This window comes from Bombus impatiens, unplaced genomic scaffold, assembly GCF_000188095.3.
Source record: "Bombus impatiens unplaced genomic scaffold, BIMP_2.2 scf_0142, whole genome shotgun sequence".
Lineage (NCBI taxonomy): Eukaryota > Metazoa > Arthropoda > Insecta > Hymenoptera > Apidae > Bombus > Bombus impatiens.
The window spans coordinates 1,305,607-1,329,317 of record NT_176561.1 but is presented as its reverse complement, the minus strand read 5'-3'; the positions used below and the strand labels follow the sequence as shown (position 1 = coordinate 1,329,317).

Here is a 23,711-nt window from a genome sequence, read left to right as displayed (position 1 = left end):
CGAAACCTGGCGGGACGTAATTAATGCTAGCGATCAAGAAGCTCTTCTGGGCACACGCAGCAATTCCACACACAAGCCTCGTCTCGAATTTCGTTGGCGTGGCCGGAATTCCCCGGCGCATCATTTTAATCCACGAAATCGTTTACGTCTAGGTAAGTACGTAGAAGGGAAGAGATACTCGGTCGCATTTTTCTCCCGGTCTTATCTGGAATCTTGGCGCCGGTAACCGCCACTAAGATGGAAGGTGAAGTACAACCTACACAACGAAAAAGAAGAAGCAAAGGAACAGAAAGAGGACGAAGGAGATGAAGAAGAAGAAGAGAATCTCCTTATTCTCTTCTTCCTCTTCTTCCGTACTTGATACAGAAGAAACGGGGATCCTAGACAAGAAATTACTCGCTCGAAAGACGACAGAAGAGAAGAGAGAAAAGGGGGTGGTAGAGTAACGGTGGTACAGTGAATCGCGGCTTCTATAAAAATTACCCTCAGGCCTGTGGCGAGGCGGGCGTTGTGGATTGGATTGAACGTATCCATCTTTCCTCACGGGAACTGTCCACGCGAACCGTCTCCCAGCGAGCGCGCCATTTAATAACGATTCCTTTGTTGAGACGCGAGCCACGATTACGACCGCCACCATCCAACCATTGCCATCGCGGGACCCATCCTACGAGAAGCATCGGCAAGGGGTAATGAGAAGCTAGCCCGAGGGATCTAGACAACCGCAGCCGATCCTTTGCGCTATAGCTTCGACAAGAAACGGAGGATTGGTATACTAAATCACGCTACCGAGTAGCCTTCATGGAAATAGGCCGTGTATGGATCGGTCTGTGTTATTAGTGGGATTTGGGAATGGAGAATAGAAAGGAACGTTTTGGAGTTTGAGGTCAGGCGAGGTTTGCTTCGTTGGAACAGTTGACGTATTGCTTTAGACGTTGCAGTTTTGGGATATACACACAGTAGTTTGCGGATATTTATGCAAATTTGTATTTTCTCGTACCTTTTTAATTTTCAGTTTGATGAGATTATTAATACCGAGTGTATCCTGTGTCATTTGCGGAGATCGAATAAAAAATTATAACTGGTTTTTCCGATCACGCTAACAACTTTAATTCCATCAATTGCAACAGATATCTGCGTATATTCATGCAACGCGAGATCACTGATTTCAACGACGAGCAACGACAAAAACAAATCAATAAACCGTAAAAAGCGAATTTCCTCGAACTTTCGACGACTATCTTTGATTACGTGATTCCGCGTCGTGTTGAAATCGGTCCTTGATCGGTAATTCCCACTCCCACATCGACGAAACCGTGCTCTTCAATCTAGAATCAGGCGTATTCGGGCCGATAAGATTTTCGTGGTCTGAGGATCGTCTGATGGAGCCACGCCTGCCTCTCACGCCGCTCATTACTCACGTCCAGAGGAAGGAGACGAGGAAGAAGAAAAAAAAAGGAGGACGTCTGCCATCTCCTACGTCTTTTCTCCCTCGTGCTAGATCACCTCTATGAATCTTATCCGAGCTGCGGGTTTCTTCTCGTTAGATCTCGCCAATCAGATCTATACACCAATCGAGGATGCGTTTTGTGGTTCCTCGGCGGTGTTCGAACGCTTGCACCGAATAAAATACTGATCAGGCTGATGGTACCACTGTTAAAGTAATGGTTATGGGACTTGGGGGTTTCAGTCTTTTGTCTGAATGTAGATGGGATAGTACACGATGCTCCATTTTTCTACGTTACACGTATTGTATCGGGATGTCACGATTGGTCGTCAAGGTTTGATCGTTTGAAGCCTTTGACGATGTGATAAAGTGATGAAATCTTCGAAGCAAACGATGAAAAATGGTTGAATTTCTAACTAAGTTGACTATCGTAAACTTGTTGATACACAGATATTAATGGATTGAGAATTTCTATGGAAATTCGTATTTTTATGGATAGACCTGAAGTAATGAAACTTGAATAGAAATCTCTTCCACTCCATAAACATTCTAACGAGACATTTACCTTCGACAAACTTTAAATTTAACCAATTAATTGGTAAATGTTATTTATTTCTGCACATTTAAACTTTTTATAAATTCATACAAATCTACAATCTGGATATTATAATTATACCGTCATGAACTTTAATTTTAATAATGAATAAAAATAGTCCTCGAGATATCATTCTCATAAACTTTCAATGGATTACCATTGATTTCCAATCAAAACCAAATTACATTTAAAATTAAATCAGATTTCACGCTGATATAATTTAATAATCTTTTCAACGTGTCGGACAAAGAATTAAGAGCACCTGTTGTCTTCGCGATCACTCTTCACCGTAGTATTGGAAGATGATCGACATTCGAATCCATTATCTTGCTGTCACGTCAAATCAAATCATAGATTTTCTGTCATGCGGCTGTATTTCACGAACCGCGGATGCTGCTAAAAAATAATGACACGCACGGAAAAAGTCGTACAAGAAGAACTGAATTTTCACCATTTTGGATCTTGTTGATATCATATTCCGTAAATTCATAAAAATTCATCAAAATTTTTAATGTTCCTTATTTTAATAACCAATCACCTTTTAATATTCAGTATTAATTTGAACATTATCTAATTAAACTACATTTACTCGAGCACTTACCATAAAAAATTCTTGTGAACGTATTATGTGTATTATATGAAAATTTTCGTTTGGTTTCCGCTGCAATGTCGTGATCGTATTTGTAAAATTTCGAAACAATCTGGATAGACATTTTTGTTCATAAGTATTAGTCCATTTTTCGATTCCATACAAAATATGATAATTCGTTTAAGTCATCAAGCAACTGATTAATCGATCACAATTTTACTTGCGAACATAAGCGAATATATTAATGTTGATGCTATCACTGATATTCTGTCGGTGAACGCGATCCATAAAAACGATAACTATATAAAAGGTTGTATACGTTAGTGATTTAGCCTAGCGTGAAATGAATCGAATGGTTGGTAATTTCACGTTGCTACCTGGAACGGATTGTTTTTTCTTCCGCCCTAGTTGCTGAAACGGGAAATTGCTGAAAACACTAGGATATTGTGAAATGTATCGAATAAAATATGAGCATGTACAACCGTGAAATACTCAGCACCGGCTTTCACGAACAACGGCTGTAGTATTTCTCTTGCACTCCCTCGATTACATACGTCTTTGCATTCTACCATCATTAGAAATGATGTATAACCATGGAATAAACTGAACTTTTAGGTTGTGTAACGAGTTCATTCGGATTTCTTGAGAAGCACGAAAAAGAAAAATCAAATTTATTTATGCAAATTATTGTAATTAAATTCTTATTTATTTATTGAGAAATTATATTCAGTTGACGATGTCGGAGTATGTTTTATACATTTTATTCTAGCGGATTAAACAGTGGATTTAATCTAAGTGGATTAAGCTAATCTATTACTTCATCGAGACAGAACTTTTGACCTTCTGTTGAAAAATTGCATTTCTACGTTCTTTGAATCATTAACAAATTTTTCACATATTGAGATAATTGATATTCTAATAATAGCAGTAATTTAAATTCTTTGTAAAAGCGGACTAAGCACATAGGTATAACTAGCTCTTAATTTTTCGTCGTTCCGATAAAATGAGAAATTGTGAACATTTTTTACGTAACCGACGTCAAGTACAAAAAACGCGTAATTTCAACTGCTCATATGGAATAAATTTTAATAATTATATTACGTGTAATATAATTTAACTTGCTTGAATCTCTCTCGCGCCACGTTGCGAAGAAATTCATTTATTTTTACATTTTTATTCACGATTCTCGTACGTGGCAATATTTCTTTATTCGTATATTTCTTTTTGTAAGGATTTCCATTTTCATGTACCTATTTCCTCGTTTCGTTCAAAATGCGCTGCTCTCGCGTACGATAAATGTTATTGTTGTAAACAATGAATTCAATAAATAAATTTCGAGAATGGAACTGTCAAAAGCATAAATAATATTTCACCATATTTTTTAAATAAATGAATTCTTTTAAAAGCTGCTGAAAATAACCAATTCGCAAATTATCCTTTTAAACTTCGTAGTTAATCTCTTAATTTTAAGAGTTTGGCTTTTTTATCCGTTTAAAAACTACTTCATTCGCAGATTTCATAAAAACGTTTATTTCTAAATATTAAGATATCCTACGTATTAATCTTAATATTTACTTCAATGTGAAATAATTCTTGTGAAGATTTTAATTATTCGCTAATAATAATTCAGGTATTGCCACGTCAAATTGCAACTTCAAACAAACGACATTTCATCTATACGCTACAGTCTAATTAATTTGACAAAAGAATCCATACAATCGCATTGGTTAAACAGGAAATAAAAATTATAATTCAATAATGTATTCAATAAATTCGCGGAATTGAATTCATTGGAATTAATAATTGAAAAAGGAACGATTCATCGATCGTTTCGCGCGATTCTGCGATTACGATGCCATCGATCACGATCCGAGGCGTTTGGAAAGGAATTACTTGGTGGAATCTCATCGATAAAAGTTATACGCTTAATTTGAGAAGCGTAGGAATTACGGTAGCCGGATAATCAACAGTTGGTATAAATTATAGCGAGATTCAGTTAAAAAAAAAAAAAAAAAATGGAAGCAATCTAACGTCAGGAAGAATGAGGAACGTGCAATGGCAGGAAAGTATTGCTTCTGACCATATCGGTGAATCTCAGGTGAGCCCGGAATAACCTTTACTATTCCCTTAGGTTATCGATCTCCACGGGCTCGTTCCACTTTATTTTATAAACCTTATTTAGGATTAATGACGCGGGAAGGAGATACCGCCATGGATCGATAGTATCCAAGAGCCGGTTCGTTAAAGCCAGATATTTATTTCGCTGACGAACAGTTATTCCTCCTTATGAATCGTTTCTACGACGTTTGTGTGCCGGCAACAAGCGATAAAATCGAGGACTGTTCTTATTATTTTTTAATTCGTTCCGATCGTGCCTCCGCCTTATCCTTTCATTTATGCATAGCTAGGGAAGGAACTGCTCGAGAACAGGAAAATCGATTTAAGAATCAACTTCCAGCTCTTACGTCATACAAGAAATCGATCTGTAAACACTAATGCGGTTTAATAATTGAACTGTGATACAGGTTCTTTCGTCGTGTAATTTAGCGAGTTCGATTCTAGCAGCGAAAGAATACGTAATTATTAATTTGAAAATGCTAGATGTTATGTTGCTTAAGCTATGTTGCTTTAGATTGCCATAATCTTGAAAAAATATTCGTGTAATTTAAGATATTATATAAGGTATCATAAGATACAGAAAGAGGATATTATGACGAATATCTTAGAAAAGTTTTACTACGACAGAAAATTTAAAAAAATTGTCAATTAAAAAAAATTAGAATATATTAGAAAATTTGTCAATAAGAATCTTATGTTTTACTGATAAAATATACAATTATACAAATGAAGCATATGTAAATTATATGCATCAATTACAAGATGTTTTTGATTGCTCGTTTGTTTTGTATCAAATAAATTATTATGAATTAAGAGATTATAGTAATAATTCTAGATATTGCTGCAGGTAATCGGTGCTTCAATACAGCTTTCTCATGTGTTTAACCTCGGACTCACCAGCATATGAAACATTAGAAGGATAGCACATCGGTACGCCTGTCTAGTTCGGCAATGACTGACTCGATCGCGATGATCCATTAACGGACTTTCGCTTCCTCTAATTTCATCGTCCTAACGGATATTTCGGCTTTCAAATCATTACACACCATGCCATTATTAATCTTCATGCGCAACAAACTTACAACAACCTTGTGAAATCTTTTCACCGGTGCACGAAAAATATACAAAGTTCATTTTAAAGTGACATTTCTTTGAAATTTTTTAACAATTTAGTGTATCGATGCCACCCATTTAACTTTGCCGCACCCGTTAATTATTAACCACATTAGAGAAGAAGAGATTTATTATAAATCATATGTATTCAGTGTTGAGAGAAGTACGAATAAGAATATGAAATTAAATTGTATATGAAACTAAATCGACGCACCATGTGCGTCAGTAGAAGTATGCCTGGCATTTGGCAATGTTATTATTTTAGATATAGATGATTCTTTCAAATCTGGAATAATGTAACAAAGGAGTGGTTGAAAAAGTATATTAAAAGATGTTGAATATTACTTTAATCAGATGTACGATATTTTGAAGAATCTAAGTACAATTAAAACTTTGATATACACCGACTTAATGTAAACGATAATTGTGGATGAGCTTATTGGGCGACTATTAGGTAAATACGTTTGTTTCGTAAAATGGTGTAATTGTTGCGATCTAACTTAAAAGTCGCACGATATCGAATATTCCCGTGTCTTATCAGCCGATCAACGATTTCTACGTGCACGTCTAGCCGGCTGCAAATCGAAGTTATCGCGAGGACGAAGAAAATGTCGCTTTTAATATCCTCGTATCTCTTCAATCAGAACTGTTGGGCGTCCCGCAGGGAAACACAGCTCTGCCCTTTCCTTACCGAATGAACTATGCTTTCCAGAGGAACTTTGTTTCCCGCGATAACATTCCGAAGTCAAAGGGTTCTCTGTCTCTTTGCCCGATAACGATCGCCCTTTCCCCTCTCCTCGCCGCCACCTATACCCTTCCTGCTCCTTATCTCGCTGCGATTCACGACCTGGATTGAAGAATATAAGCGCGAGTATCGCGTGAGTCTTTGATTTCGTTACGCCGGCCATCAGATACGCGGTTCAACATCACGCGGGCAACCTTCAGTTTCTCGTTGTGAAAATGTTTCCGTTTGAATAGTCAGTCACGATTAAATTAATATCAACGTGGGAATCAAACGCATAAAATCATGAGAATGAAAAATTCGTCTTGGAGGAATGGGAAATATATTAGGTTGTCTGAAAAGTGTTTTTCTTTTACAGACACGTCTCTTACAACGATGCATCTTTATACAAACATGAAACCTAATCTGTCGAGCGTTGTTATCTTTATTTTGATGGAACAAAATGGATCATACGTAATTCGATAAAATAATATAAAACGGAAGATCTTGTGCATCCATTATTTCTTTATAAAACGAAAGAAACTTTTTGCACGACCTGATACTTTTTCTAAAGAATCTGGTTATACATTAACGTTGGGCGATAATGAATTTTCATATTTTCAATGTAAATCTTCTCAGCATTGAATATACGTGACTTGTAGCGAATTTCTTCTTCTTTAATATGGTTATTAAGTAACGATGGTACAAAATTAAATGAATGGTTATTGACGCGCCAACTTCAAACCTTAAAGAAACGACACATAAATATTTGATTGTTTATATCTTCTGGAAGAATTATTTTTCTTTTTCCGACAGTTTTGTTTGCTTTTCGTATATTGCATTTTTTGCAAATAATTTCCGCTCGTTGAGCAGTTATATTTGTTCCTTGTATATTCGAATAGACGGGGACTCGCTTTTTAAATTGATTCTTTGCAGTATTTTGATCTTGAGAGATAGGTTCAAAGGACGCGTATTCATTTCTGCTTTCACGAATAGCTTCAGAACGAAGTGGGTTGAATATTCAGCTCGTGATGTTTAAGTGTCCGAGTAAGTTTGCATCTCTTTGATATTATTGAATTTTGAAAAGTCTTTGAAATCTTGATCCAACTACATATAAATAAAAATAAAAAGATAGAGAAAAACGAAGAACGTATGAAAATTAATAAATCAGATATTATTACAATCGATACTAATTATTTCGTAATTAATTCGTTTGAACAATGAGAAGAAATTTATTGATGTATGGTAATGAAACAGGCTGACATTAAAGCAAAGCAAATGGAGAGGATCAATGATTGTAACTGTCACTATTGTTCTGGCTTTCAAATGCGATGCATTATTTCCAGGCAGTCGTGCTTTCGTGCATGATTTCGTTGTCAGCATCAATCTAATGTAACATGCCCCGTTGAAGTTCGTGACGGGAATTACATTTGTCATACAATCATCGTTCTTCGCCATTTGTAAGACTGGCAATTCTTCCGCATTTATTTCTTCTTTATCATTCTTTACATGTTTAGCAAGTTTATATCTTCAGAATTGAATTTTTATTTAGATATAACGTTTTTTGTTAACTGAAAAACGAAATAAATTTGTGATAAAGAATTATCTTCTATTAATTATTGATAATAAGAACAGGTTCTCATTTGGATGATTCTTCAGAGCAATTTTTACGGCAAACACATACATTTGTCTTTTAGTTAATTAACTACTTGTTAGGGGCAAGAGAGTTAAAAAATTATGATTAAACAAAAAACTATTTCTGGAAATAGAATTGAATGTAAAGTATAAAAAAGAAAATATGTGAAAATGATGTTATAGTGAATTTAAATTTTCTGTCAGTTATACAAAAAAGCTTTAAGTTTCGAAAGTTAACATCACTTTCTCTAAATATCCTAATACTTATGAACGAAAGTGTATAACACGTTTCACGATCCCGATTTCCGCGAAAGCACTCGAAGCTGCCTGATGGTTGTCATCACGGTGAAACGCGGATTTCGCGTTGCCTTAGTTATTACTATACGTATTGTAATCCAACGCGTTTCGTTTTCCCAAAATCGTACGAAGGTTCTCGTTCAACGCTGTTCTGACTAAGCAAATTCGCAAAGCGACCGCATTATGATATTCCTGTGCTCGCGAGAACTCTAGGCTGGAAGGCGATGTACAAGAACCAGAGATGTGACACTCGTCTTATTAGCGGCGCAAGATGTCCTCATTATCGCGACTGACGGTGATGACGATGCAGCCATGAATTCCGAAGCGTTTCGTTGATGAGACATAAGAAAGAGAACTGGCGCAGAAGAGATCATAAAGCTGACGCGAAAAGAATCACGCGGATTCGTTAGAGCGAAGTTTCTCTTTCTTGCCTTTGCCGAGGACCTGGACATTCTTGAATGCGCGATACTCATTCGCGGAATTCGCGTGTTCCTACTCGGGTTTCTTAATTGCAGAACTAACGACGTGACTATGGATATTCGTATCCGAGGGTTGTTCAAAAGCAAATGCTATGCACAGAATGGAAATTTGAGAAAAAAACATATGTAATATCTAGTAATGTACGTAGTATTAAAATATTATAAATGTAAATCATTGCAAGTAAAACTTAATTACAGTTAATAATAAATAACTAAGCGTGAAAATGAAGTAATTACCAACAACACGGTAGAGCTATGCTCTGATATGTAATCAATCTTCATGCGTAATTACGTTATAAACAACAAAATGCAAGACCTTTACGATATTGTATTTGACAGCTGTTCGAATTTCCCGTATTACACTCCAGAAAGATTGAATTTAAGAAAGAAAAGGAGATTTCTGGTTGATATGGAAAGTTGTCGATAAATGTTCAATCTGAAAGCTAGATCGACAGAACGTAGGTAGAATATGTGAAGTTTGAAACAAATGGGTGGCGTAATTGGACGAGCACAAGGGAAAAATACCATTTTTCAGTTCTATACAGGGTGGTTTAAAAATCAGATCCCACGGTTTTTCAAGTACTTCCGATAGTCGAACAAAAGTTAATCAGCTTTCGATCGAGTTCAAATTGCAGTCCAATGAATTAAAAAAAAAAGAAAGCTTTACTTCGATGAAAAGTCAAGGTCATCTTTGTCTCTTTAAATGGAATAATACATTTTTTTGTGTAATATATTTTTTAATTTTCTACAAGCGGTATTAAGATACTTGGGTGAGAAGATGATTAGTTTAAGAGATATTTTAGCTTTAATGTTGTAGAACTTATGGTGTGAAAGACGAAGAAAGATGCATAATACTTTTTGCTTTTATGTTTTCCTTAGATAGAAAGCTGATTAACTTTTGTTCGAAACATCTTTTATCCGTCTATCGAAAGTGTCTGAAAAATCTTGAGGGTAATTATTAGATTACCTTGTAAACCTTAATATATTCTTCAGCTTAGTTCAATGAAAATGAAAATTAAATTGAAAATTAAGATTAAATTCAATTTCAAATAAAATGTTTTATTTGATCAATTTAGATTAATTCTGTCTCATAATAGATAGAAAATTTCATCTTTTCATTAGATTTTCGTTTCTATTTCAGAGCCTTTAAATATATCATAATGCAATTAGTTTATTCTATAATTTTATTCTATTTCTACAATATAACCGTGCTGTGTAAATTTTGCCTTATGAAGTGTTGAAACAGGAAGGGTTGATCGGGTCAAGTGTCTGTAAACTTGACCTTAAATCAGTTTCGAAGTATCATTGAAGGAAAGAAGAGTAGTTGTGCTTGACGGGACAATACGATGCTGGTAATTCGATCCCTTGAACACCCTACGCGTATTTCTCCCTTTACCTTTCCACTTCTCACCTTGAGATCTTTAAGGAATTTTTCTATAAAATGCAGTCACTTTGGCTCAATAAAGTGATTAATAATTAAATTATTAGTAATCAATTAAAATTATTATTAGCTCTCACGTTCGAAATAATATGAATTAATCTGTTATTGAATTATTGAGTTGCGAAAAATCCTCTAACAAGATCGTTCTCTCGATAGAAAGAGACGCGGTAAAGGAAATAATACACTTAATAATACGCTTGTAAATCGATCTTATTAAGATATATACACGTTTGAATCGAACAGATCGTCTAAAAACCAGCACAGTTCTCGTTATCGTATAAATATGCGAGTGTCTACGTTCAGGGAGCATCAATATGTATGTAAGCCGACGTTGGTCGGGGCTTCGTCGTCCGGCTTAAAGCAAGAGGGTAGCCTCTTCTTCCCAGCGATAAGAATTAGGAACAGAGCAGGGAATATCATAATACTCGTAAGCCGTGGGACATATTAAGAGGATCATATCGTTCGTGTCCAAGATCCCGTAAGACGTTTCAGTTTGATCCGAAAGGCGAGAAGGTTGCTCGTCTCACCTGGAGAATCTTGACAGTGGGTGTAGGTAAGTAGAATGGCGATACGGCTGTCCAGCTGACGGCTCGTCGCTCGTAATGCGATAAAAGGTGTCGCGTCTATTTCCAGCCTATCTTTAGCTAACAGTTGCTCGATTAAAATCCTTCGCGTGCCTTCATTTATTTCTTTATTTGGAGTTTCCTTTTACTTTTAGATTACTTGGAATTATTTGTAGCTTTAGTTTAGTTGGAATTACTCATAGTTTTATCTTATTTAGAATTCTTTTAAATTAGATTTAAGTTAATCGATATAATGGTAATCGGTACAATGGCATAATCTATGTTTTTTTAGCACAAAATTTTATTAGTCATATTTGGAATTATTTATAATGTTATCTCATTTAGAATTATTTTAGGTGGGTAACTAATTGATATAATAATTGGTAGAATAGAATCTATGCAATTTCGAGTATATATACAGGCTTCAGAATTTTATATAGTTATTCAATTTTATTATATCACCTGCATATAATATATCTAATTACCGTTCCATTCAATTTCCATCGCTTGTCGCGTTTCTCATGCAAAACACTGTTCAAAAATTCATAGACTCAATCGAACGAACGAAGGGTTAGAAAAGAATTCCTTAAAAAAAAAAGGAACATTCCCATGCATGAATTAAGCTCACCCTAAGAAACCGGATCACCGTATTAGAGCCACGAATGTTTCCACTTGGTGTTTGACTTTCTTCTCTATAGCTAATTTGAATATGCAAACGAGCATCCTTTAAGGTTAATTACAAGCCAAAAAAATGAAATGTTGTGAAATGGTTTTAAAATATCAGGCCATCTTATGATGAGCATGTTTGAGACGTGGGTTTCTATTATTTTCTTTTAGCTCCGGTTTACTCAGAGGAAGAAAAGGATAGCTGGCCATCCATCATCGTTAGCATTTCGTTCAACGATAGTCGGTCGAGCGGAAGTTGCCGCTGACTTTGAGAGCTGTGTAAACTAGGTGAACAAATAAACCCGTTTTATGCCCGTCCAATAACACCATCGTCTTCACTGCCCCGCGTATATATGCATACAAGTGTACGTCTATTTAAGATTGCTACGTAAAATTGATGAAATTGATTGGACAGGTTAAATTATTCTGTCGATTATTCTTAATATTGTTTGTGAAAAATGTCAATAACACAGTCATTTTACATTGTTATACACCTCCAACGAGTTCATTCGATTTTCTCTTCTCATAGTACTTTATGTTAACAAATAATTTTCATGTAATATATGCCTTTTGTTTCAAATTTGTCCAATATATTAGGTTGTCCGAAAAGTGTTTTTCTTTTACAGACACGTCTTTTACAACGATGCATCTTTATGCAAACGTGAAACCTAATCTGTCGAACGTTGTGATCTTTACCTTGATAGAACAAAATGGATCATACGTAATTCGATGAGATAATATAAAACGGAAAATCTTGTGCATCCATTATTTCTTTATAAAACGAAAGAAACTTTTCGGACGACCCATAATCATGACAATCACATCTCGTTGCAGTGCAAACGAAATTACAAAGTATTTTATACGGCGTACGTAATATATGTAGATAAAAGTTTTGAAATACTTTCGTGAGCCACTGTAGCACCATACATATCCAACATAATCGGGAACGACCCATATTTCCCCGCCGCAATGCGTCAACTTCCCTGCGATTCCGTTTCGTACCTTCATTTTTCATTCTTGCACCGTGATCTCGGTGTCCAAATTCACCTTCCGTGTCATCGAGAGCATATACTATTCCAGCGGCGTCATCCACATGCTCATGCGAGCCACTCGAGGAAATTCCTTCAGGAACCGATGAAAGGTGCGGATCAACGGCGTTAGAATGACAAACAGTCACCGATGCTCCTGTAATAGACTGAACGTGTGGCGTCTTTTCTGTCTTTCTCGAACTTCTTCCAATGGATTGGTTTATTGCTTGGATCAAGTGTATCTATCAGATTGTCAGTGGAATTGATAGTATCCGAGTATTAGGTTCGTGTATATATCATACGTTCTATACTATGAAACTTTAACTTCTGGTAGTTTATTTAAAATATTATACATTTAATCGAAGCAATTTTTACATCGACCAATGTACTCTTTATTATTGATCAATGTATTTCAGATTTATAAGAGTCGTCAATTTTAGAATTCGAATAGTCAATATTCAAAGGCGACATTAATTGACGATTTATTTTAATGTTGTGTATACGAAATCTTTTTATAGTTTTATTACAGCTTACGAATCCTTCTTTTAGTGTAAAGTAATTCTGGAAGATCTTAATAATTTGCTGGTGATAATTTCGATATCGGAGCCGTTATCGAGGAAATTTAAGTTTCAAAGGAATGACATTTCACAATACACCTATCAAATGATAATAATTTGCACAAACAAAGACGCATCTAACGCACTACTTATATATACTATATATTTCCATTCTTAAAAGTGGATTCTCTTCTTTTCTTAATTCGATAGCCAGAGATAGTATCTCTTTGTGTTTGTCCCCACGAGTGACACGTACGCGTTGCATTGGAGACGGGGTGAACGGTCGCGTATATCCGTACGCAGAATATGCCGGAGAAACGTGAAATCCACTCGAGAAAATGCGAAGCCTCGACACGTTAAAAATGAATGTGCCATCACGCTTCTGCGGCAGAGAGAAGAATGAAGACTAGCCAGTATAGTAGACGAAAGAAAGAAATAAAGAAAGAAAGAAAGAAAGAACGAAGATGGTGCGTTTTATAAGAAGAGGCAACCCGTTTCTCGACAGCTCACGGGCACGAAGAACTCTCAGAGGCGTCAGGACAACGATGCCTGGTGACCGATTAGAAGGAGAAGCGCTTGAAAATCCTCGGATGGAACCGGTCTGAGAAGATTCAAGGCCCTCGAGATGCTGCATTGTGTTCGGTCAACGTTGGTCAGCCACTTTGCTGTCTTACGATTCCCTCCAGAATGTAAACACACCGAGCAGCTTGAAAAGACCGCAACCTACTCGAAATAGAATCAGTCAAAGGCTGACACTTCCCGCCGGAGGAATACCAATTAGCTGCTGGAAGTTCGTTCTGCTAACAAGCGTGATGCTCTCTTGACGTTCTTTGCCGACACTCTCGGACCACCTACCGCGAAAGTAACGCAAGGCGATACAAAGTCAAACTGTTTCTAGGTACAAGAGACGTTTGTTAAATTTTCTTAATCTTAAGAAAGTTTGTTTGTAAGTTTGTGACTACGCTATCGTTCATATGTTAGCACATTTTTTACTCATATATAACATACGATTATAACGTTGAATACGTGAATTTTATTCAATTCTTCTCGATTCTATGATCCTAATTCTGCGTTGCGTAAGTTTCAAATCTGATAATAATTGTTAAAAGGTTTAATAGGTTTCTAAACATTTCTGAGGTTAAACGCACTTTCTCTAAGTCTGCTAATACTGATGAACGGAAGCATATGTATATTATGCGACCTCGGGTGCGCCATCCGTCTCGGTAAGCTGTCGTCGTAATCACCCCTATCCTTCCTGTTCCCGTTCCTACGAAACATTTCGTTACGGCTGTCGTTTGCATCGCGACGTGAAAGGAGCCGACGTTTAAAGGAAGTCTCCGGTGTATCGATCGGCCTGTTGTTGGTCGTTACAGGTGCACGTTTGTCAAACATGTGTCAAGCCGAGCGGTAGACGAGCGGCACGCATGAATGGAACAGGTAAAATTTCCTGGGATCGATGCCGGGGAAGAATGATTTGTGTGTAGAAGGGCGCAGCAGGAAGTTTCGTCTATGTTTGAACGAGATACGTAATTGATAAGATATATATAGACTATCATACGTTTGAGATATTGTAATTAAGCTGAGAATATTTCTGCAAATTCGTATTTTTATGGACGTAATTAAAAAAGTAAGAGAAATGCTTACACATCTAAGTAGATACTTGTTTTACCTGATAAATATTATTACGAATATTATACTTTGGATATTTTACATATTTTTACATTCTGTCTATATTTTGTGAACCTTTGCGTCTTCAAATTTCCGATAAATGCGTTAGGAACCGCACAACAATGAGATTGATTCCAGCAATTCTTTTGGAATAAAATTTTCCGAATTTTTTGTTTTATGTTCATAAATGTGTTTTATGATAAAACATGGTTTTAGTTTTTTTTTATAAAGCAGATAATAATTCTATAAGTATATGTACATTATTGTGATTGACTGTAGATGATCGCTATGTGATAGTAGAATGCGAACCATGAAATGTTCCAAATCTAATTCTATTCTCCCGAATAAAATAATTAAATAGCGTGCAAATGCAACATGATAAATATAAAATCCAATGAGTTCCATTTGAACTTTCCGTATCAGAACAGCGACATTAACAATTTACCGCTGATTAGATAATTGATTTAGTAATATTTGTAAATCGAGGTTAGCATTAATTTGGATTTAAAATATTTAATATTTTATGCTCTATGTTTTATGTAAATCTATCGGGAAACAGTTTTTAGCATCAAATTAAGATCAATATTTTCACGACACGTTACAATAATTCGAGCAAATACGATTTGAATTTAATTAAGTATCATTCAGATACAAATGATGAAGAATTTTATATAAGGAATAATAAAAGCAAAATCCAATATTTATCGCAAAAGTACAAATTTGTGCGCATTCACGCGAAGTTGACGTATACAATACTTGTATAACATGGAAATATATATAGAATATTCGAAATAGAATACGCATACTTGTTACAATTTCAAAATGCTTTGAGATAATAACTTCTCTATTTATGGAGTCTCTACTTTTTAATTCTGTCTTCTGATTTGTATTAAAAATAAATTATATTATATTTATAATTGGAAAAATAAAAATTAACATATCTGAAATTGATTCGATTTTATTAATATCCAATTTCATAATTCTAAAAATAATTAAAGAATGATTCGTTTAACGAATTAATAGATAAAACAAACACCTAATTTCTATTTCCTTAATGGAATGTCTAAAACTATGCGTAAAAATTTCCGATTCTTTTATTACAAATGAAACGTAATACAAATTTGACTTTGTCAATAAGTTACGTAAGAGCGTTGACAACCGTAACGTTGTACAAAAATGCATGTTCGCGCATTATCTTAGTAGATTGATTATGTATCACTAGGCTATACACTAATTTATCAGTACTTTGTGTCAATGGCCTTTTGTTCAGGAAGACAGTTATAGGAGGCTCGTTAGATAGTAAATACTACTCGCTGCCATTATGTAACAGACTGGTAGCCGAAATTCAGCTGATATAAAACGAAGTTAGCAAATATCGTATAGATAAAGTAGGTGATAAAGTTTCGCAGATATCAAGGTGTATTTTAATGATACGAACTACTGGTCTTTTACCACAAATAAATTTTTTTTACACAAGAAGTGAAAAAGTTAAACATTAATATATTTAGAAACACATAGACCATACTAGGAAAGATGTACGTAATAATTTAATAATTAATGATATTAGTGAGTTGATAAGAAAAAGTAGGGAGTTTCTTTATTTCTCTATTATCAATGCATTATCAATGTTTTCTCTACAATTAAAAGGAGAAAGAAGTAGAGAACGTTGAAAGAATTTCACCGATTTTCGCAAAGAACAATATTTTATGTATCAAGGAGAAACAATTAAAATACAAAATAATATTTTCTATCCAGGGACCCACAATGTTTCCTAGTTTACACGAAAGAGGACTAAAAACAATCATTGTTCGTCGAAAAGAATGAAATTTACGATCTTGAAAACGGACTTAATAAAACTCAAGGACACCAATAATCTATAAATTGTACAATATATATCATTTGTTAAGAGTGAAATCCTTGCTCAGTGGGTAAATTACGTGTTTGGAGGATTTCATTGCTTTGACCTTGTTTTAGCTGGTGGCAACATCGTTCTTATTTAACGTCGGTTGCGATGTTTAAAGAAGTATCGACCGCTTAAAAGTTTTTATTGTGCGACATCAACCTGTTGAATGTTTCTACTATATACGTTACATTTCCACCGCATTCTCTATGAATCTACTGACATTAGCGATTCCTATCAGCGGATAATTCGTCATAAGTATCGAATAAACATGCACGTGTCGTGGGAATTTCAATTGCAGACACGTTTAACTTCCTGAAAGCAATCAGATTTATGATGTCAGATTAATCATGTTAATAACTGTAATTCATAGAATTATTTTCTGTATTTTATGATTAAATATGAAGAGAAATGGATACTATTTTGGGAAGTAACAGCTTTACTCGTAATTCGTCAAATTTAGAAAAGATATACGTTTATTAGTCTAATCAAAGTCGTTCTAATTAAATTTTTTTACATGCGTTATAACTTCCTGCTCGAGCAAAAAAATGAAATAAAAAAGAAACAATTTCTTAATATTATGTTTCTACCATCTCGTCACACATTTATTGCCATCAATTGGCAATTTCAAAGTATTTTATTATATGCGTTTGGAAAAATCGCGCATTTAATTTGCTTACTAATATAAAACTTCGGCAATTTTTAAAAATAATCTATGATGTATTCCTTTTCTGATAAACGAGATGGTTTTCCTTGTATACATACGTGAAAAAATCTTTTCCTTCACAATGTCAGAAGTATACGACTACATTATCATTTATCCATAAAACTTTCTACTTCTCTTCGATGAAACTTCCACTGTGACTTCTAAAGTTCCATTGCTATACATACATCTCCGAGAAAAAGCGCATTACCAACGAATGATGTAATGCAATTAAGAGGAAAAGTGAGTGGTAATTGTGCGATAACAGAATCGACACTCGAAATCCACATCGATTTCGGAAACAAGCGACACACGCGGTTCAGAACCACACGGTGTCACGCGTAATCTCGTCTCGACGCGTCGTGTCGAAGAAGATATCCGGAGAACGAGAAATCTAGTATACTTCGATCGACTGCGTCGTTAACGATAATTCGATAGTCGTCGTCGAGCCGTCGAATGCAGAGAAAGAACGACTTTCGCGATCGGATCGATGCGAAAAGAGACAAGAACTGACAAGAGACACTGCGCGAAGACGTACGTAGAATCGAGCTGTGATGATCGTCAACGTAACGAAGCAAAAAGAGTGAAAAGTTTGAAATCTCCAAGCTTGAAGCAGAGACACAAACATGCGTGAGCTATCATTTTTATTTTAACTATTTCATGATCTTATTTTAACATGCGAATTTCCTATTAATCACAGCTAGTCACATTATATTAGTCGGAATTTTTTAGTCTCAATGGTTTTAGGTTTATATTTCTTATCTTATCCGTAGCTTAGAAACTAAACGCTTATAGAATGAAGAAAGATTTGTGAAACAACAAAACATTCATAACGTTTATAAGTATCAATTTTGTTATTGTAAATTTTGCCAAGAATCATTGCATCAAGAATAAGAAAATGCCCAAATAAATACTTTTGAATAATAGTTAGTGTACATTTACTTTCTGTTTAACACGTTCGTTGCTGCTAAAGCAACTGTCGCGTCTTTATCCTTGTGCGCTTTAATCAAATGATTTTGAAGGAAGAAAGAAAAATGTTATGAACAGTGCGTTGGAATATTACTTAAAACAGAAATATTTTGTTACTTAAAAATATATATATTCTATTGTAATATTGTAATTTTATTTTAAGTGGCGTGTAGCGCATGCTTCGTAGCACAGAATATTTTAATTTAAATATCATAGCAAAAAATAAATATTTCCTTGGAAATGACAAACGCACAAAAATTAACTTGACATGAATCTTTATCATACATCTCTCAGGAATTTTGACGAGAAATATTTATGAATTTTGTATTTTACTATGATAGCGGATATCGTGAGGTTTTTGTTCGCTATAATGCTTTGCATTGCGAACATGATCATCTATGGATTGAAGGTCAACATCGCGACAGCTATCGTTGGCATGGTGAAATCTAAAAAGCATTCAAATAGTCCAGGCGATGTAACTTATGAATGTGATTTTGGCGACGAAGACGTTTCGGGAGTCGATATAGATGGTCCTTTTGACTGGACGACAACTGAGCAGGGCTTGGTCGTTAGCATTTATTTCGCTGGTTACCTCACGGGTATGTTTCCTTGTGGATATTTCGCGGATCGGTAAGTGAAACTTAAAATTAAACATTTTTTAATTCAGAAATATAAGTCTCCTATGGAATATCTTTTGTGTATGAAAATAAGTTTATGTCCCCTTATCAAAAATCTGTCGACTGAGATTATTTAATGAGATAAGGGAGATATTGTAGCTAGCAGTAATAATAATAGTAATGATCGTTCATGAAACTAGAATTATCTTTTATCAAATGGTGTAACATCAAAGCAGTATTTTTAAATTTTATGTGATAAATGTCTTCCTATCAAGATATTCGATATCTAAGTATCTCCTCAACATAATCTACGTCTATACGTATTATATATGTATGTACCGCTACTGTCATAATCAGTACAGTGATTTAGATCACATTAGATTTCTATTCCTCATGACCTGTTCTTCAGACTCATGCATTGTCAAACTTTCGAATTTATAAATTCTCGAATTCTCAAAACTTTCAAATTTTTAATCGTTCGAATCGACGACGATATATTTCAGCTTCAATACGAAGAACGTGCTGCTGATATGCGTGTTAGGGAACGCTTTTTTGACGTTGTTGGTGCCAGTAGCAGCCAACGTGCTACTGATCCTTTATATTGTGAGATTCTTGACCGGCCTAGTAAGCGCAGCGCATCTACCTGTGGTGAACGTCCTCGTTGGTAAATGGGTTGTTTACGAAGAAAAAAGCACGTGGTTCGCCATCATCTACGCTGGAACATCGCTTGGTACCGTGATCTCCATCTTGAGTTCTGGTCTGATACTCGACTGGTTCGGATGGGAGGCAGTTTTCTACATTCACGGTACACTGCCACTGATCTGGTGTGCCCTGTTCTATTGGTTTTTCGCTGACAATCCAGAAACGCAAAAGTACATTTCTGAAAAGGAAAGGCAACTCATTGTGACCTCTTATGGGCACAGAAGCCTTGAATCTGCACACATGGACGTTCCGTGGAAAGCCATCTTCACGTCGGTACCCTTTTGGGCACTGATTTATACGAATACTTTTGGGAACTTCTGTTGGTATTTTTTACTCACACAACTGCCTCTGTATATGAACAAGATACTCAGGTTCGATATAAAATCGGTAAGTTGATAATAATATACAGGGTGTCCCTCTTTTCTCCGTATAACTTTGCCAGCAGATTCTAAGCAGCAGAGTAAAAGTAAGAAGAAAAGAAAAACAACGTGGGATCAAAAATGCTTTGTTAGAAAATTATAATAAAAAATCAAAGTAACAACGAAATATTGATTTTCGTTCGATATAGCATAAGAACAGATTGGCAATATTTATCTGATCTGGTTACGCAAGCCACGTTTGTATCAAACTTGAAGTCGTTGATACATGCGAGAAATTAGCGCAAGGAACTTATGATGCATTTAACAACATGAAAGGAAATTGACGTGAAATTCGCAATGTAATAAATTCAATTTTTGACAAAATATCAAGCCTGTATTTATAAGAACAGGCGGCACTTTGAAATAGAGCTAATGCAAATAAATAACCAATTATGATTTCGAATTTCTGTTATACTTCTTTGACAGAGCATTTTTATGTATGTCTATATGAAATATTTTTCTCATTTTCACTAGTAGGATCTGCTAGAAAAGTTATGCGGAAAAAAGTAGCGACACCCTGTATAATAAGATAGGATTATTTGTCACCTAAACTTGAAACTCAATTTTGAACTTTTACATGGAATGATCAAACTTATTATATTTCCTGATACTCCATTAGTCTTAATACAATAACAGAAGAATGAGAAAATATCGTGTATACTTTAGATCCAGAAAGCAAAAAATATCAAAAACGAGGAAGTGATTCGAATAACCCAATGGTAGAGTTACTTAAAATAGCCAGGAGGTACTATAAGACACATATATTTATTATTATTTATTATTTATTAAAATATCTCAGCTAAAATATTATTTTCATTGTTAGAAGAATAATTGCTACATTATCATTCCTTTAATTTGTATAATAGCTTTTAAGTTACTAATTCGTTTTATAAAATTCATTTGAACTTTTGGTTCCATATTTTTTGAGCCAAGAATTTACAGCGACGAGTAAAACTTTATATTCGTCATCGAATTTCGAATCATAATACAAAAGCGATATAAATAATTATGAAATAATGTATAATGATGTTACATAAATGATAAAGTAAATTATGTGTACAGTTTTGAATCATTCAGTCGTCAACGTATTTATTTATTTGCGTAGAATGCTTCCCTGAGCTGCTCTCCATATCTGATAAATGCAATAGTAAACCCATTGTTTGGTAAATTACTGGACTGGGGCAGACAAAAGAATTATTGGAGACAGACAGGTGGTCGAAAAGTTGCAGTATTTATAAGTAAGTTTCGCTATATAATTTATATTCGATATAATATATCTCAATCTTATAAATTCTTTTCATCTACAAATTTGGTGAAAAGTATTCATAATAACACGAATGATTTCATTTTTACTTTAAATATGATAAATACGTCAAGTTATATATACTATATGTCAACCTATGGGTTTTCGTTAACGTTACAGGTTGTATCCCACCGAGTTTATGTCTTCTTATAATCGCTTATCTCGGCTGCAACCGCGTAGGGTCCACAATATTATTAATACTGAGCATAGTATTCTGCGGTGTAATTTTTGTTGGACATCTCACCAATCACAATGATTTGGCACCAAACTATGCTGGAATCTTAATGGGCATTACAAATACTCCAGGGACAATTTCTGCGTTTATTCTGCCTGCTTTGGTTGGCGCGCTTATGGAAACTGGGGTAAGATGAACATAGAACTTTTCTATATAGAAGAAGTTATTTGATCGTAAAAAAATAAAGAAACGTTTAAATATGATGAGAAATGCATCGATAGGAGCATAAACATTCATAGTTTAGTAATAAGTGAAGGAAAAAGAAAAGAGTATTTAAAATATAATCGAGAATCATTCGAACGTACGTTATACATAAATATTATCTTTTAATACACTGACTAATTTCTTTGTTAAATTTAATTTAGCAGCATTATTTCTCGAATAAAACAATTAATTTTGTACTATTTTCTCTTTCAAGTTCACTGTGTAATCATGTGTGAATTGTTTGAACTCTCTCTTCTTATTCTTATTGATCTCACGTATTATATTAATAATGTAGCACACTATGGTAAAGTGGAGGTATGTCTTCTGGATTAATATTATTGCTCAAACGTCCGCGTTTGTTGTATTCGTGATCTTTGGATCGGCGGAGATTCAACCATGGAACCAAGCGCCATAGCAATGGTGATGACGAGTCAGAAATATACTTCACTGTTATTACTATTGTTAAACTTTGGCCTGTTATTCGTAAATAGAAAGATCTGCAAGATGTATAAATTACGAATTAAACTAGAACTTTTATGTTTTATGTAGATTATTGTCAAATTTTTATACATGTTTTTTAAATATAAATAATAACAATAAATGTTTGTTCTATTAAAAGTGTGTGGTTAATAGATACTTCAAATATAATAAAAGCAAATTGTTTTAAGATATTTTAAGAAACTTTCTCTAATGCATTTTAGAAGTATCCAAATATTTTTACCATAACATTCTGGGATTCTTTCCTTTGCAACTTATAGATCAGATAGAAACCACTTTATTCAAATAATAAAAAGATGATCTACATGAAAATGACACACATAACAGCGAATCGTGAACTTTATTGTGAGCTATTATTACTGAGTTTCTTAATGCGTAACGTAAATTTATAGTTTGATAATTCCAGAAAATAAATGCTGCATCTAAACACTCAAATTATATTCTAATACTCTCAATAATAAATCAAAAATCACCGAATTGTTAAAAAATCTGAAATTAAAATACCAAACGCTTAAATAAAGTAACTCGAAACAATGGCACACAAGCAGTAGAGTATCAACGAAGTAGTGACGGTCGTTATAAATAATTCTATATTCGCGAAAATCTTTCGAGAGTTGGTGTGCAGAAACGTATAAAGGTCTGCGTAACGTGGACTACAGTAATTAGAACCGCGAGACCACCCGTAATGATGGCCGACCAATTAAGGACCACCTGGTACAAAAATCCGTCTTATCCCAATTAGATCGCGGCGTTGGCGACCAGCACTCCGCGAAAGACTCCCTTCCGCTCTCTTGCCCTCTGCTTAGAAAGAAACATCCAAGAGATCCAACGAAAGAGCACCGAGAGTGAAAAGCTCTGGCAACTTTAACGGAGAATATTTATGGCGGCTGAAATATTACGTTTGTAATCTATTTCGGTGCTATAGCCGGCCGTTTCGACGAGCTTCGCAGTTGAAAAACGGAAGATTACAGCTAAGTCATTTCCCCTCTCCTTTGAAACGTTTCCTGTACCAGCAAGATATCAAAGACCACCGCTCGAGAAAAGAGTGCGGTCGTCTCGTCCCTGGAAATTTCATGAAGATTTTGAGTCGCGGAAATTGAACGAATCGCTGTATTCGCGAGTTTCAGGTTGCTTTGTGGCCTGTTGCCAATTACCGCTTCGTTCATCGAGACATAAGCGGAAAATGCTTCACTGGTAATGCTATACTATTTGGTTTTATAAATAACAAGACTATTATGGTCTTGAAA

General features: G+C 34.9%; 2 protein-coding genes across 8 annotated transcripts in view; one reads left to right on the top strand and one right to left on the bottom strand.

Annotated features, from left to right (window-relative positions):
- LOC100746173 (teneurin-m) overlaps positions 1–23,711 on the bottom strand; it is a 662,892-nt gene that overhangs the window by 508,598 nt on the left and 130,583 nt on the right. The gene's annotated exons all lie outside the window — the stretch shown is intronic.
- On the top strand, positions 17,811–22,514 carry LOC100746050 (sialin-like). Of its 2 annotated transcripts, XM_012382071.3 has the most exons (6): positions 17,811–18,147; positions 18,828–19,116; positions 19,607–20,192; positions 21,330–21,462; positions 21,648–21,889; positions 22,262–22,514. In XM_012382071.3, the coding sequence occupies exons 1-6, from the start codon at positions 18,144–18,146 to the stop codon at positions 22,379–22,381; spliced, it is 1,374 nt and encodes a 457-aa protein (XP_012237494.1). In that variant the 5' UTR covers positions 17,811–18,143; the 3' UTR covers positions 22,382–22,514. The 2 variants fall into 2 exon arrangements, with proteins under 2 accessions (XP_012237494.1, XP_003487200.2); XM_003487152.3 differs by lacking the exon at positions 17,811–18,147 and having other exon boundaries at positions 18,821–19,116.

What these genes read in the sequence shown, in the direction of transcription:
- LOC100746050 (XM_003487152.3), top strand. Translation starts at nt 18,821, where the DNA reads ATGATAGCGGATATCGTGAGGTTTTTGTTCGCTATAATGCTTTGCATT. An exon ending in TGTGGATATTTCGCGGATCG is followed by an intron (nt 19,117 to 19,606) that starts GTAAGTGAAACT and finishes GATATATTTCAG; the next exon opens with CTTCAATACGAAGAACGTGC. An exon ending in TCAGGTTCGATATAAAATCG is followed by an intron (nt 20,193 to 21,329) that starts GTAAGTTGATAA and finishes TTATTTGCGTAG; the next exon opens with AATGCTTCCCTGAGCTGCTC.